The sequence below is a fragment of the Chanodichthys erythropterus genome, chromosome 1 (assembly GCF_024489055.1).
Source record: "Chanodichthys erythropterus isolate Z2021 chromosome 1, ASM2448905v1, whole genome shotgun sequence".
Taxonomy (NCBI): Eukaryota; Metazoa; Chordata; class Actinopteri; order Cypriniformes; family Xenocyprididae; genus Chanodichthys; species Chanodichthys erythropterus.
This window is the reverse complement of record NC_090221.1, coordinates 10,954,763-10,970,513: the sequence shown is the minus strand read 5'-3', so window position 1 is coordinate 10,970,513 and position 15,751 is coordinate 10,954,763. Positions and strand designations below refer to the sequence as shown.

The 15,751-nt window shown below is 37.8% G+C and overlaps 1 protein-coding gene across 4 annotated transcripts in view; it reads right to left on the bottom strand.

Annotated features, from left to right (window-relative positions):
• Nucleotides 1-7,977: 7,977 nt before the first annotated feature.
• ebf1a (EBF transcription factor 1a) overlaps nt 7,978-15,751 on the bottom strand; it is a 135,799-nt gene continuing 128,025 nt past the window's right edge. For 2 of the 4 annotated variants that reach the window (XM_067387729.1, XM_067387737.1), the window contains exons 15-16: nt 15,252-15,446; nt 7,978-11,185 (exon numbers count right to left, since the gene is read on the bottom strand). In XM_067387729.1, the coding sequence (XP_067243830.1) occupies nt 11,154-11,185; nt 15,252-15,446 (227 nt within the window). In that variant the 3' untranslated portion in view covers nt 7,978-11,153. Of the gene's footprint in view, nt 11,186-13,921; nt 14,161-15,251; nt 15,447-15,751 lie in introns of those variants that run through there. The other 2 variants (XM_067387715.1, XM_067387725.1) reach the window with 1 other exon arrangement.

Below are 15,751 nucleotides of genomic sequence, written 5' to 3'. Positions count from 1 at the left end.
CAAACAAAAGTAAACAACTGAATCCATTCACGAAGGGAAGTATGGAAGTAAATCAGTAGCAAAACACGAGAGGTTGCTGATTTGAATGTGAGAACTTGTCGTATTAATATTTGTATTTGTAAACTGAAATTTACACTCACAGTCCTGATGTGAAAAGCTGAATGTTTCGATTTGCACACGCAGACAACAATCAAAACACCCGTGTTACGAAGTTGTAGTTGCAGATTAATAGTTACAAATGTGTAAAATGGCATTCACATAAACAAAATGACAGACACAAATGCGTGAGACATATTTACTTTTACACTTTACTTCAGTTTCGCTGTACAGCTTCAAGTCGGCGCTTACAACCTCTCAGATCTGGCAGTACAAGTTCAATTCCTGGCGCTTTGACTTTTGCTACTCTTTTTGCGATATTCCTGTAGCAAAACTGACTTGAGCACTTGAAAGCAGAAGTGAGAGAGCAGAACGGGGATGGGGGGGTGAAGGCGTTTTATTGGTCGATGCCTGACCAATGAACAACGCCATCCAGTGCGACTTGGCATGCAGAAAGAAATAATTGCATATGTATGAGACAATATTTTCATTAAAATATCGTTAGTTTTAACAGGTTTTTAATATTACAGTGAAAGAGTAATAAAGTTTTGGACCACCAAAACAGCGCAATCTGCTCTATGTAGTGACGTCATTGCGTACAAAAACGTCCCAGACCACTACTATATGAAAGTTCAAGTCCATTTACTAAACATTTTAAATAAAGCCTGTAGCCTATATTACATCATAATATGTTCTGTCATATAGGCTACAATAAACACACAACAGCACAATTTACTTGCATCAAACTACTCAGTAGGCTATGTATTATTAGTAATTATTATAATTATTCTTTTTGTTGATCCATTTCATTTATTGCCAAGCTTTAAGATGTGAATTACATTATTGAAATAAACACATTTAGTGTCGTCAGGCTTTCATTTGTGTTTAATGGATAAAACAACGGAGCTGCGATCTCAGGTTTATGGCTGCTGTAAATTTTACCTGCCACAAGATGGCACTGTTTTCGACACTTTTAATGCTTTGAAACCTTTTGATGCTTTGAAACCTCTCTCTTGCTCTCTTAATATGTAATGAGTTTACGCAAAAAATAAAAAAAAATTAATTAAATTAAAATAGCGCCCTCTCATATTATCTTGAGTAGTAAAGTCGTTTAGTGGTTGGAGTCAGCCAATGAAATAGGACGTTTTTGTACGCAATGACGTCACTACATAGAGCAGATTGCGCTGTTTTGGTGGTCCAAAACTTTATTACTCTTTCACTGTAATATTAAAAACCTGTTAAAACTAACGATATTTTAATGAAAATATTGTCTCATACATATGCAATTATTTCTTTCCGCATGCCAAGTCGCACTGGATGGCGTTGTTCATTGGTCAGGCATCGACCAATAAAACGCCTTTACCCCCCACCCCCGTTCTGCTCTCTCACTTCTGCTTTCAAGTGCTCAAGTCAGTTTTGCTACAGGAATATCGCAAAAAGAGTAGCAAAAGTCAAAGCGCCAGGAATTGAACTTGTACTGCCAGATCTGAGAGGTTGTAAGCGCCGACTTGAAGCTGTACAGCGAAACTGAAGTAAAGTGTAAAAGTAAATATGTCTCACGCATTTGTGTCTGTCATTTTGTTTATGTGAATGCCATTTTACACATTTGTAACTATTAATCTGCAACTACAACTTCGTAACACGGGTGTTTTGATTGTTGTCTGCGTGTGCAAATCGAAACATTCAGCTTTTCACATCAGGACTGTGAGTGTAAATTTCAGTTTACAAATACAAATATTAATACGACAAGTTCTCACATTCAAATCAGCAACCTCTCGTGTTTTGCTACTGATTTACTTACATAGGGAAGGGCCCTTCCAAGTCCATTAGCAATTTAATCGCTAATGATCATGTGACCCAGGTCATCGCGATTCATTTCAAATCTAGATATGGCGGGAGAGTTGGAGTTACAGTATATAGAATAATTAAAGTTGTTTTGTTTTGTTGTGATTTACACACATTTTTGTCATGCATCTCATATTAAGATTAAAAACGTTTAATAGGTAAGAAATGTGTTTAATGCTTTATGTGTTTAATGCTTAAAGGGATAGTTCACCCAAAAATGAAAATTCTGTCATCATTTTCTCACCCTCAAGTTGTTCCAAACCTGTATACATTTATTCGTTCTGCTGAACATAAAGGAAGATATTTGGAAGAATGTTGGTAACCAAGCAGATCTTGCCCCCCATTGACTATCATAGTATTTTATTTCCTGCTATGGTAGTCAATGGGGGGCGAGATCTGCTTGGTTACAAACATTCTTCCAAATAGCTTCCTTTTTGGATGAACTATCCCTTTAACTTATAAGAACATATCAGGAACACACACACAAACACACACACATAAAGAAAAAAACTTAATTATAAATATACACCTATTTGTATAATATTAACACCAATAATAAGATATTCCTGTTGTCACTGCTTTGTTGTGGTAAAATTTTGTGTAAAGCTAATGAAGAAATTAGATGGTCTTTTATTGCTCAAGTACGTTCCAAGCAGTTTCATTATGAAACACAAGTGCCCTGCTCCCTCCAAAGCCCCCACTTCCATGGCTCTGCCCTTCGTAGTGAGTAGGGCATAGGGATTGCACCTTTTCACTTCCGATTGAAATTTGCCATTGTTACGGACGTCACCGTCTTTGTTTCGGTTTATTCACTAAATGGTTACAGCAGGATATATTCACCACTACCGTGAGAAATTATGATTTACAGGTTATTCATTTAACAGCGACTCAATGTGAGCTGTCACACCTGTTATTAAATATTATACCATAAATATAACAACATTCATAGGGTGTAATAAAATATGATATAGCCTATAAGCTAAGCCTTGTAATGTAGCCATGCTTGAAACTGAAACTTCGTATTGAAAAAGATGTGAACAATGAACTCATTTCAAGCGGTCTTTATTTTACAACCATGATAATCCCATTCAAACAATTCAATTCTACCTCCAAAAGGGAATTGTCACTCATCATGTAGGGCCAAATGTTTTGACAGTACATGTCCTTTATGATCTGTTGAAGACCTGATGAGTAGAACAGTGGAGTCATGTAGAGGACATTTGAGTTTGCATTGGCTGCATTATTGTGGCCCTCTTGTGTGTGAAGTGTTTCTGTGCCTGAAGAGGCCCCTGGGCTGAAAGACAGTCCCAACCCCTCCTACCCCTTATTCCCCACATCCCACTATCCCCATGGCTCGGCCTGCAGTGTTTTTGTGTTGCGATGACAGGCCTGCATCTCCCAGGAGGGCCACCCCCCCCCCAACCAGTACCCCCATGCTCAGGTACCAGGCAGCATTTCCTTCTCTCTTTTGGCGCCTTCCCGCATCGGTTCGAACATCCCTCTCTGATCTCTGGTATCTCTCTCGTCTCTCTGTGGACTATGAGGACCCTCTCACTCGCTCGCTCTCCGTTTCTCTCTGTATCGTGTCCTCTCCTTCTCTCTTGTGGCTTTTTATTCATTCAAATTTTTTTTCCTCTTTTCAGTTCACCGTCTTTGTCTTGCTCTTTCCTTGTTTTCTCCTTTTCTCCATTCTCCCCAAGCTCCCCAGTGGGACCCCTGTTTTCCCTCTCAAAGATGCCTTTCAGCTCTCCTCTCCCCCTCTATCCCTGCTCATGGGAAGAGCTGGAGACGATCTGCTTTATTTATTAATTTATTTATTTGGTTTGGGCTAGGGTTTCTGCATGTATTAGTCTTTATCTTAAGGTATAATCTGAAATGTTTTTGAGCAGGTATCTTCCAGTAAAGAACATTCCCTGCATGATAATAACTACATGCACTAATGCTTATAAACTACACAAATATTATATATCAATATTCAAATTATATAATAGTATTATGTATTATATAAATAATATATATAAAAAAATATATATATATTATTTATGGATGGATAGATAGAATGAGATTTTTATTTTAAACTCTTTGTTTATTCACTCTAAAAAATGCTGGGTTAAAAACAACCCAAGTTGGGTTGAAAATGGACAAACCCAGCGATTGGGTTGTTTTAACCCAGCAGTTGGGTTAAATGTTTGCCCAACCTGCTGGGTAGTTTTACTTAACTCAACTATTGTTTATAAATTACAGTATTGCTTACTTAAAATGAACCCAAAATATCTTGAAAATTAACATTTATTAATAGGTTTAATAAATTAACATTTTAATTTAATTTTAGATTCATTTTAACACAGCCATATAGTCATTTTCAAACAATAGTTGGGTTAAATAAAACTACCCAGCAGGTTGGGCAAACATTTAACCCAACAGTTGGGTTAAAACAACCCAATCGCTGCACTCTAAAAAATGTTTGGTTAAAAACAACCCAAGTTGGGTTGAAAATGGACAAACCCAGCAATTGGGTTGTTTTAACCCAGTGGTTGGGGTAAATGTTTGCCCAACCTGCTGGGTAGTTTTATTTAACCCAACTACTGATTAAAAATGACTATATGGCTGGCTTAAAATGAATCCAAAATAGGTGAGAAATTAAAAATCAGACACATAATTACTAGAGGCAACAAAAATAATCAAAAGGTGTACATTTATTAATAAGCAATTTAATAAATGTTTATTGTTTATTATTCATTATCTTATTAATAAATGCTAATTTTAAACATATTAAGTTAATTTCCAGCATATTTTAGGTTCATTTTAAGAAAGCAATACAGTAATTTTTATACAAAAGTTGAGTTAAATAAAACTACCCAGCATGTTGGACAAACATTTAACCCAACCACTGGGTTAAAACAACCCAATTGCTGGGTTTGTCCATTTTCAACCCAACTTGGGTTGTTTTTAACCCAGCATTTTTTAGAGTGTGGGTTTGTCCATTTTCAACCCAACTTGGGTTGTTTTTAACCCAGCATTTTTTAGAGTGTTTTAACTCTTCAAAAGATCTAAACTTTCACATTCTTTTTTATGCTCTTACTGTACTCCCACAATTTTCATATTTGTGAGTATTTATATTTCTTCCAATGAATGTTAAGAGAATCAAAGTGCTACTTAAATGACACAAAACTGCAAACTGAAGGAGCAACCATTGAGCAATATACATTTTTCCTCTGGGTGCTTAGTACTCATGCTCTGATGTGTCAGCTTTATAAGTGCCATATAAAAATAATCAGCTCTCTCATTAACACTGGAAGAGGCTGATTTGCTCTATAGAGTTTCTGTCAGCGAATGTCAACAATGACAAGTGGAGAGAGTTGCGCACACACCTCTGTTCAAATTGTCATCTATCACTCATTCCTGTGCATTAGCTTCCAGACAGTCTTCCCCTGGGATCTGTGACGAAGAGAGAGTGAGAAGAGTGACAGAAAGATAGAAAAAGACACAGTATGAGAGAGAGAGCGAGAAGGGGAGATAAGTAATCCTTCACTTGTGATGCTTAATGTTCAAAGAGGGCTTTGTTTGCTAAGTGCCTCACTGCAGGGTGTGGACTGAAGGTTTGGGGCGAGGGGGGTGGCCATGTCTCTCAAAAATCCATTAGCTAATGGCTATCCAAAGCTCTGTCATCTTACTTCCATATGGCAACTGGCTGAACAAAAATACTGACATAAAACTGATAATTAGCGACTCCAAAACACTGAGACATTAGGAACCAGGCAGCAATTCAAAGAATTCAAAGGTCAGACTTGATATATATAATAAATACAAATCATCATTACCACATGTCACAAGCTGATTGGCCTTTGCTGATCCTGCAGCCACTGAAATAGTCTGGGTCATTGTTTGCTGTTAGCTAGTCCTGCAGCGTGCTATCAGAGTTCCTCTGGAACCCTCCACCTCCCCCAGCTCCACCTGCCTAGATCCCCTATGGGATTTAGGTATGGCTATTTATGCAGCAGCAGCATATCTTACATGCTCAGAGCAGTGTGTCAGTGTATCTATTAGTAGTAGCAAGTCTATACTTGCTCTCCAGCAACAGCAGCAGCATTAATCGACAACAGCAGTAACGTAAAAGATCTACCAAGACCAAATTATTCAATAACATGTTAGAACTATTCTGAGAGTTGTCATGATTGATGCACCTTAATATGGGCGTAAGGATTTGAGCGAGTTTGACAAGGGACAAGTTGTGATGTCTAGACGACTGGATCAGAGCATTTCCAAAACTGCAGAAGTGGTCCAAGGAAGGAACAGTGGTGAACCAGCGACAGGTCCAAGGCTCATTGATGCACGTGGGGAGAGAAGGCTGGCTTGTGTGGTCTGATCCAACAGATGAGCTACTGTAGCTTAAATTGCTCAAGAAGTTAATGCTGGTTCTGATAGAAAGGTGTCAGAATACACAGTGCATCGCAGTTTGTTGTGTATGGGGCTGCATAGCAGTCTAGGTGCGCATGCTGACCCCTGTCCAGTGCCAGAAGCGCCAACAGTGGGCATGTGAGCATCAGAACTGAACCATGGAGCAATGGAAGAAGGTGGCCTGGTCTGATGAATGAAATTTTATTTTACATCACGTAAATTGGCCGGGTGCGTGTGCGTCACTTACCTGGGAAACACATGGCACCGGGATGCACTATGGGAAGAAGGCAAGCCGGCGGAGCCAGTGTGATGCTTCGAGCAATGTTCTGCTGGGAAACCTTGGGTCCTGCCATCCATGTGGATGTTACTTTGACACGTACCACCTACCTAAGCATTGTTGCAGACCATGTACACCCTTTCATGGAAATGGTATTCCCTGATGGCTTTGGCTTCTTATAATGCACCCTGCCACAAAGCAAAAATGGTTCAGGAATGGTTTGAGGAGCACAACAATGAGTTTGAGGTGTTGACTTGGTCTCCAAATTCCCCAGATCTCAATCCAATCTGTGGGATGTGCTGAACAAACAAGTCCGATCCATGGAGGCTCCACCTCGCAACTTACATGACTTAAATGATCTGCTGCTAACAACTTGGTGCCAGATACCACAGCACACGTTCAGGGGTCTAATTTGATGGGTCAGGACTGTTTTGTCAGCAAAAGGGGGACCAACATAATATTAGGAAGTGGTCATAATGTTATGCCTGACTGGTGTATATGCCAGTCTTTAAAATAAAAAATACTGTTCCTACTTAATATATTTACAAATTATTTTTGCCTAATAAATTTAGGGTTCTTCATTACATAAAAGTTTTGATTAATAAAACCAGTTAATTTAAATGCCCTCACATTAACATGATAAAACATTTTAATGGTGTACAATAATCTATATGAGAAATCAAATAGTTTCAACTCGTTTGTGGTCTTCTCTTTGTTTTTAGCAAACAGACAACTACTGATTCAGGTCTTAAAACAACAGTGATTCCTACTAAAACCACAGACCATTGATTTAATGGCTGATGATATTAACGATTCAAACTTGCATTTCACTAATGTTTCAGGGTCATGTGAATCTCTCTTTCAAGCCCTGTGCGGAGGTGGAGTTTGCCCTCATGCAACAGGGTCAGCAGAATCCTGTCAGTGACTTTTACAAGCTAATCAGATCAAGAGCATCTTAAATTAAATATGCAAACTAAAAAAAAAAAAAAGATTAATTTTTGCTGATGACTGTAAATGCAAATGATGAGTCAATTAAATGCAATGCATAGTTCAATTAATAAGTTGAGGAGCCCATATTAACATGTTTACGCTTTCAGGTATATAATAATTTAATGAATGGAGCTAATTAAAATGTGCCACTTTAAGGGGAATTGGCTGGTTGGGGTAGACGGAAAGTGGGCTGGGCCCAAGGAGAGATCGCTCCCCGGAGATAACAAACAATCAGACATCTGTTGGCGATAAGGCGGCACAAAAATAACATGATGGGTTATGTTTATAAGGTCTGCGTTCCTAATGTGCCCCTCAAACACCTGCTTCTGGAAGAAAAGCTCAAGGAAGACACTCCGAAAAAAAAATCACAGACAAGAAGTAACTTTAATTTAATATTGTGAACTTTGAAAAGTTATTTTACAGCTTTCATCAAAAAATGATAACAATCTATACAGTAGTTTTTGTCTTGAGTTTTCCTATCAATAGAACGGTTCAGTGTGTATCCAGTCAAAAATTGAAACAAACAAACAAACAAACACAAGAACAGGAGGCAGAAAAAAAAAGGAGACCATCTTTTTGGTTCGAGTCTTGTGTCCTACAAATGCTTGTCGTTTTATAAGAAGTCCATCTTAACCATTGCGATGGAGCTGCTAACAAAGTAACCAATGTGTAACAGCCACATAGGGAAAGAAAAACATGAATGCTCAATCATCAGTCATTTCTGATAAAAAGTCCTCACACAAACCCCAAATCAGCATATTAAAAGCCATTTTCTGTTAGATGGTAGAGTGCAGACACATTTTTGGAGACAGCACTTAAACCATTCAAGAGTCCTGAAGACCGATCATCGAGGGCCGATTCGGCTGACAGTAGAATTAGACACAGCGTTACAGACTGGGAGTCAGCAGCACCTCAGCTCTGGGGGCAAGGTGTTGTGCTCTGAAATCGAAGTCACTTTGCTCAGGGTGAAGAATACGCCAACGGTACCTTACAGAGTGCTGCAGCATGAACAACATACCACGACCCAGAACATGCAGGCTCACATGCACCTCCAGCTAAAGTGAACGTCCCCTCCGAGCGAACGGTGACACTGCGGAATATGGCTTTGAGCTTCTCCCCCTCCCGTGAACGCAGCAGACATAAGCGAATGGGGGAAGAAGCCTTTTGCTTTAAATTAAAGAGAAAGAAAGTGCAACCCATCCCACTAGCAACACATAAAATATGAATCATATAATCTCTCTTTATATTCCTTCAAGTTCCCTTTCATAACCCTTCATAATACAAACAACAGAAAAAGGACAAATAATTCATTTAACCCTCCTTGCTTTAGGTAAAACAGACCGATTTGTGCTTTTTTTTTTCCAGAAAGAAATCCCTTAAGGAACTCTGTGGCTACTGTAATTGGTGATGGTGGTTATGAAGTCCGTACAAGTGATTGTACACTTATGGGTTTGCATTGTTAAGGCATCTATACTGCTGGTATTGATAAACGTGAGAGAGAGAAAATGGAATAGACAGATTTATAAGCAGGCATAAATAATCAGATAAATAAAAGAGCAAAGAAAAGACGAAAAAGAACGTAGATTAAAACTACGTCAAAAAAAACGTCCTCCTAGGTTTGACACGCAAAATAAAACCATCACTCTCAGAGAAGAGCCCATGCATATTATTACAATAGTACAGGTTCTGTAAGTCTTTAAAGAAAAAGATATAGATTTATATATTCATCATTTATATATATATATATATATATATATATATATAATTTGTTAAAAAAAAACAAATCTACATAACTAAATGCTGTGAGATGCTACTTTTTTGCCATACATTAAAAATTCCAAAAGGAAAACAATTGCTTTTTAACTTACAAATTATACAAAAATAGACAATGGCTTTTTTATGAATACAACTTAAAAAATGGAAGCTTGACATGATACAAAACATGGACCTAAATGCAGACAAAAACATTAACAATAAAGACAATGTCGGTGATGAAAGCAAACAGATGGACAAATAATCACAAAAAAAAAAACCTTCCACAATCAAAGTAATTTTGGGGAGAAAAGAATATACAAAATCTGGATATACATACATTATTTATATGGATATTTTACAGACTCCCCACTTTTTGTCCAGAATCCTTGATTTGTGTTTGCTGAAGTTTTGTTTAACTTATGAAATGAACTGATCATCAGTGTTATTATGAGCTGCCTTAAGCCATTCTGAGATAAATACAAATAAAACAAAGACTTTGGCAACAGAAAGTATATGTACAAAAATAGACGACTACCAAAGTAAGCCAATCAAACTGCTGTATGTTGGGTGTTTGACACATTTGGAAAGCATTCTTCATACAGTGCCGTCTAAACATGAAAATACTTTGTTATTTCAAGTCATGTCCCTTAAAACAAGCCAAAGAAACACACAAAAAGAAAAAAAAAAAACGGGTTGTTTTAACAGTCGGCTCTGAAATAGTATTCCTCTTATACTTCATTTAACCTATATCCTTCACTAGTGAACACAGCAAACCAAACACATTCAAATTTATATAATCACAGTTTCATTTTTTCATAGACAAAGCAAAAACAAAAAGAAAAGATCAAAAAATCATCACATTCTTTGAGCACATAAAATTCAAAAGTTTTTTTTTTAATTAAATGGCATGGCAACTGAGGGTGTTGTCCTTCAGTCCATCTGTTTACTGCATATCTCTGCTCTATTTAGCAGCAAATATTTGCATGAACATAAACACTGATTTGTTGTGGAAATTGGGTCGCTTTTTCTTCTCTTTGAGGACGGATCTGGACATTGAAAAATTACAGCATGACAGCATTTAATAACTCTTAAATAACTTTCCTACATCATAGCCATCCAAGCCGGCTGGTACCCAGATGCTTCATATGACTCTTCGCATAAAAAATTACAACAGGGAAGTAAGTATGGCGCTACAATTTCATTTAGTAAGAAAACAAGACTATGGCAAACTATTTGTTGGCTTTTCTCTGGGGGAAAAAACAAAAACAAACAAACAAACAAACAAAAAACCCATCCCCTCCTCTTTTTTTGTGTTCAAACGGTTGGCCAAAATGTTCTCATTTGGATTGTGCACTAATGTGTCTGTTTATATAAAAACTGGTCAGTATTAACAGAGATCTGTGCCGTTGCCCATCACTGCTCTCAGGAACAATACAGATGCACCCGCTCCTAAAGTGTCATGTTTGTGTGATACAGTCTGTAAAAAAGGCATGATATCATTGAATTCATCAAAAAAGCCCATGAATAAAATGAAAAAGAAATCCATCCCTCCTTTACACATGGGTAAAACACAGGGGTGGAAAGTCCTCCGGTAGAGCAGTCCAGATATTAGCTTAAAAACAAAAGCAAACAAACACTTTCTTCCCATAAAATGAGATTCCTTTGTCAAAAGGCCTGAGTTTTAAAAGTTCAGTTTTCATGTTTCCTCCACCAGAAATTGTCTTCAGCTCAGACCGTAGATTCTCTGGCGAGAGCTGAAATCAAATGTGCCTCTTCAGCATCCCAGAAGCCCCTACATGGGAGGAACAATCATCCCTGGGATCACTAGTCATGAGAAGAGAGAGAGAGAGAGAGAGAGAGAATGAGGGTAAGACATGGGATTGTTTGGTTTCATCTGTCATGCAACAATCCCCAAAGAAAAGCATCTGGAGAGCATGTCTTTTTCAAACGAAATGAACAAATAAGACAGTTTTCTTGTGCTACAGTCAACATGGCACAAAGAGAGAAAGAAAGAGAGGGGGGCGTTTGAAATACTGTACTGCTTTGTGCTGTCTTCCCAATATAGGTCTGAAATTCACAATACAGTTCAGTGTTATTTTTTTTTATACACAATTATAGTTTATTAATATTTTAAATTTTGATTTTTTATTTAAATTTTTTGCAATTTTGCAAAATGTGCTTTATATAATTTTTATTTGTTTTTTTTTATTTGAGTTTTTCATTTTAGTTTAGTTTTTATGAATGGTATTCATGAATTCATTCATGAATATGGTTTTTATACAGTTCAGTCATGAAACCAAGCGCTGATTGGTCCCTCTAATAGCCCACCAGACGTACTTCCTAATCCACGTAACCATATATATTCATACCCTAGCTTGTGATCGCCCTGCTGCTTCTGTTTACCCCTCCTCCTCCCCAGCACCACCTGTAGAGATTTGCTACGGTGGTTTTAATATATTCTTGCAGCAGCATATCCTTTATGTTTGTTATTTTGATTCCAACCCGATCTCACGGCAATTCATAAGTATTTTACGAGGTGGCTAATTCGTATGACCTCAATTGTACGAATTTGTATGTTTTTTGCTAAATCGTACGAGTTGTCAAATTCATATGAATTGGTATGAATGACCTATCCCTAACCCTGCCCTTAAACCTACCCGTCACTGGAGTTTAGACAAATCGTATGAATTCATACGAGTGAGGTCGTACAAATTTGTACGAATTACCACCTCGTAAAATATGTATGAATTGGAGATAGCGCTGTTTAATTCTTGTATTTGCTCAGCAGCATAGCAGATCTTGTCCGATAAAATCAAGCATATGTACATTCCATGCCAATAATTGCCATTTAAATAATTCACTCTGAGAGTTGTCGTGATTGAAATAGTTTTAGTTAACGATTATAACCCTGATACGGTTACTGAGGTGTTGTGCAACAGTTTTGAAGTAAATATATACAAAGAAATGGAGGGCTTAAAGACAATGCACATGGATCACATCCAAACAACAGGGCAGAAATATGGCTTCAATCAGCTGAAGGAGGGACAGAGAGACTAAACGAATGCAGAAGTATATCCCATAATTCACTGTGCTTTCGATCACACTGAAGCTGTACATTAATCAAAAGGATCTACAATTCCCAGCGAGTGGGTGAGGATAATCTTTATTCTGTATGATCCACCTAAGGTTGCAGGTCGTCCGTGTTTAATTGGAGTCATTGTCAGGATAAATAGTGACTTGCTTTACAGGCTGTATATCAGTCTCCCCATCAGGGAGCCATTATATGAACAATTCATCAATCCAATTAGTGATAACACTATAGGACGGCTTCGCAACGCATTAGCTAATGCTTCTCTCCCATGAGGACAAAGCTCCACGGGTTCGGAGGAGACGTTCAGGATATTCTTACAGTCGGAGGGACTTTGCATTTACATCAAGAGCGTAGAGGACAAACTCAAGAGCGCTAAAAAGAGTACGCATGCAGTTGTTAGCTATTTATACTCTTAAAAATGACTTTCATTGGTGTAATCCAGTATAATCCCGTCATATTAAATAATATATTTGACTTGAATAAAAAGAGGTCATTTAAAGCTGTTTTTATTTGACTGTGTAGAGTTTCGCCTGTGTTTCGATGAGCGACTGAGTGTTTATTTCATGTGCCTGTGGGGACCGACGCACATTTATGCAGACATCATTTTTACGAGACAAATTACAAACAAACAGCTATGCTAATAAAAAGTGCATGCAGTGTATACATAGTCCGACCCAAATTAACTTGCTTGCCAACACTTAAACAAAAATAGCTTGAGCTTAGATAAATAATGTTTGTTCTCAAACGCTAAACATTGTTCAGTCAAACGTTAGTATCGCTTCTATTCATTATTGACAAAGAGGAAGGAAGTCCCATGAGCACCGAGCCGGGTTTTTCTCTCTTTCGCTCTCCACGTTCAGCAGGCCACATCACCGCACCAGATTTTTCATGTAACATATTGGCTTCCTATTGATTTCCTCTCTCTGGTCCCTCATCTCTAATTCCTGGGTTATTTCCTGAGTGTCTCTGCCTCATTTGGAATGGAAAAAAAAATGAGTGGTGACCGACAATCGGTCATCGGGTCAGAGTGCTGAGTGCATATCAACATACAGAGAGGAAGCACTCCACGCTCGCAGATAAGAGATGTCTGCCTCAAACGCTCAATTACTTTAATATTGTCTCACTGTGGATGTCTAGATAGTTCAGCTCAACACCCAGGGCCAAATGCTATGCAGAGTAATTGTCATAAATCAGAGGAAGCTGATTATGGCTTTGTTTCAGATAACAGTGAACATTTGTCTTTATAGATGTCACATGAGTGTTTTTTATGCAGCAGGCTACAACTAAAAACTGAACAAGTGTCCCAAGTATTTTTCAGAATATATATATATATATATATTTTTTTTTTTCTTCTTCTTGAGATTCTCCCTTTGGATTTTTATATATTTTTATATTGATAGACTTATGGTTAGTTAACTGACGAAACGCAAACTCTGAGGAGGACTTGACACAGGAAACAGGAAGTCGGATAGGAAATGAAACACATATGGCATGCTCTTCGAGACACGCAGCAGGCCCCTGGTGACCGAGCAGAAGTGAGGATGAAGGGAGAAGATGCTCTGACAGTCATGCTGATGGATGGCTTAATGGATAGAAAGAGAGGACGATGAAGAAAGAGTGTGAGACAGGTGTAACATACTTCAGGAGAAGGCCAGTCCCTGCAGGGAGCTGGCGGTGGAGTACTTGCTAGAGTCCACAAAAGATTGATCTACTGAAAGCAGAATGAGGAAGCAGGGGGAAGGGGAAGGAAGATGAAGGAAACAGAAAGAGAGAGTTATTTTTTTAAGTACAATGAGAGGAATTGGGTCAGAGAAGCAAATGTAAAAACAGATTACCACAAGTTAGGACAAACTGACAGCTTTCTAAGTGTTAGAAGGTTGTAGATCAGACACTCGAGCGCCGTTTCAAAACAAGTGAGCTGCAACACTGGCTACTACCTACATATGGAGTTGCCTTTTAACTGGAATGGTAAGTAAGTGACTATTTGGAAAGCTATACATAGGCAAAGATTCCTTGTGACATACAAACAGTGCTCTGCATGGAAGTCAGTATAATTAGGTTATTGTCATTTTGAAGGCAGCTCACTAGGTTTTGGAACAGAATCCATTTAAAAAAAAGAGTAGAAAAACAGTATATACAGTATACAGTATACATATACTACCATTCAAAAGTTTGGGGTCAGTAAGATTTTATACATTTTGAAGAAATTATTACTTTTATTCAGCATGGAAACATTAAATTGATCAAAAGTGACTTACATTGTTGCAAAAGATTTCTATTTCAAATAAACGCTGTTCTTTTGAACTTTCTATTCATCAAAGAATCCTGAAAAAAGACATTTCCACAAAAATATTAAGCAGCACAACTGTCACAAAATATTTCTTGAGCATCAAATCAGCATATTAGAATGACTTCTGAAGGATCATGTGACACTGAAGACTGGAGTAATGATGCTGAAAAATCAGCTTTGCCATCACAGGAATAAAATACTTTTTGCAATATATTATGATAGAAATTATTATTTTTTTTAATTTACTATTTAAAACTATTAATATTTCACAATATTACTGTTTTCCCTGTAGTTTTAGTCAAATAAATGGTGAGCATAGGAGATTTGTTTTTTCAAAAACAATAAAAAACATCTTACTGACCCCAAGCTTTATATACACAAAACCTAAATATGCATCCTTTTCTTCATCACATTTGTTTATTTTAAGTAACAGATTTAAAGCTAAGTTTTACATTTGTGCTTGGCCTTTCTTGGATAGGTCAAGCTTTATTTTCTGCTGTTCCACTCACCTTGGAGGCCGTTTCCGTTGGCACTAGTGCAGGTAGGGGGTGGCGAGGCCTGGGGCCGCACGACGGGAGCAAAAGCGCTCTTCTGTTTGACTGCAGACACCATGTTGGCCGGAGAGAAAGAGAAGATGCCTGAGGAACTGCTGCAGTTGGAGGGAAGACTGGTGGAGGAGGCCATGGTGGGACTGGAAGGAACAACTGAGGGACGGGAATGAACGAGAGAGGGAAAGGGGTTTAGGATAGGTCAGAGCATACCTCATAGTCCTGTGCATAAGGTATAGGGACTGAACACAAACCCATGAAATATTTGTGTAGTATAGGCCAGTTTTTTTTATAATAAAAATGCTAGAATATAAATTTTTTTAGCCATTTTAAGCAAGTGATTTAAAAAAATAAAATATATGAAATTTATATGTAATGTCAAATGATTTATTTTATAGTATTCTTTGACTGCACAAGCTCCTCTCCTCTCAGAACAACATTAGCGCTGGTCCCTCCCATGC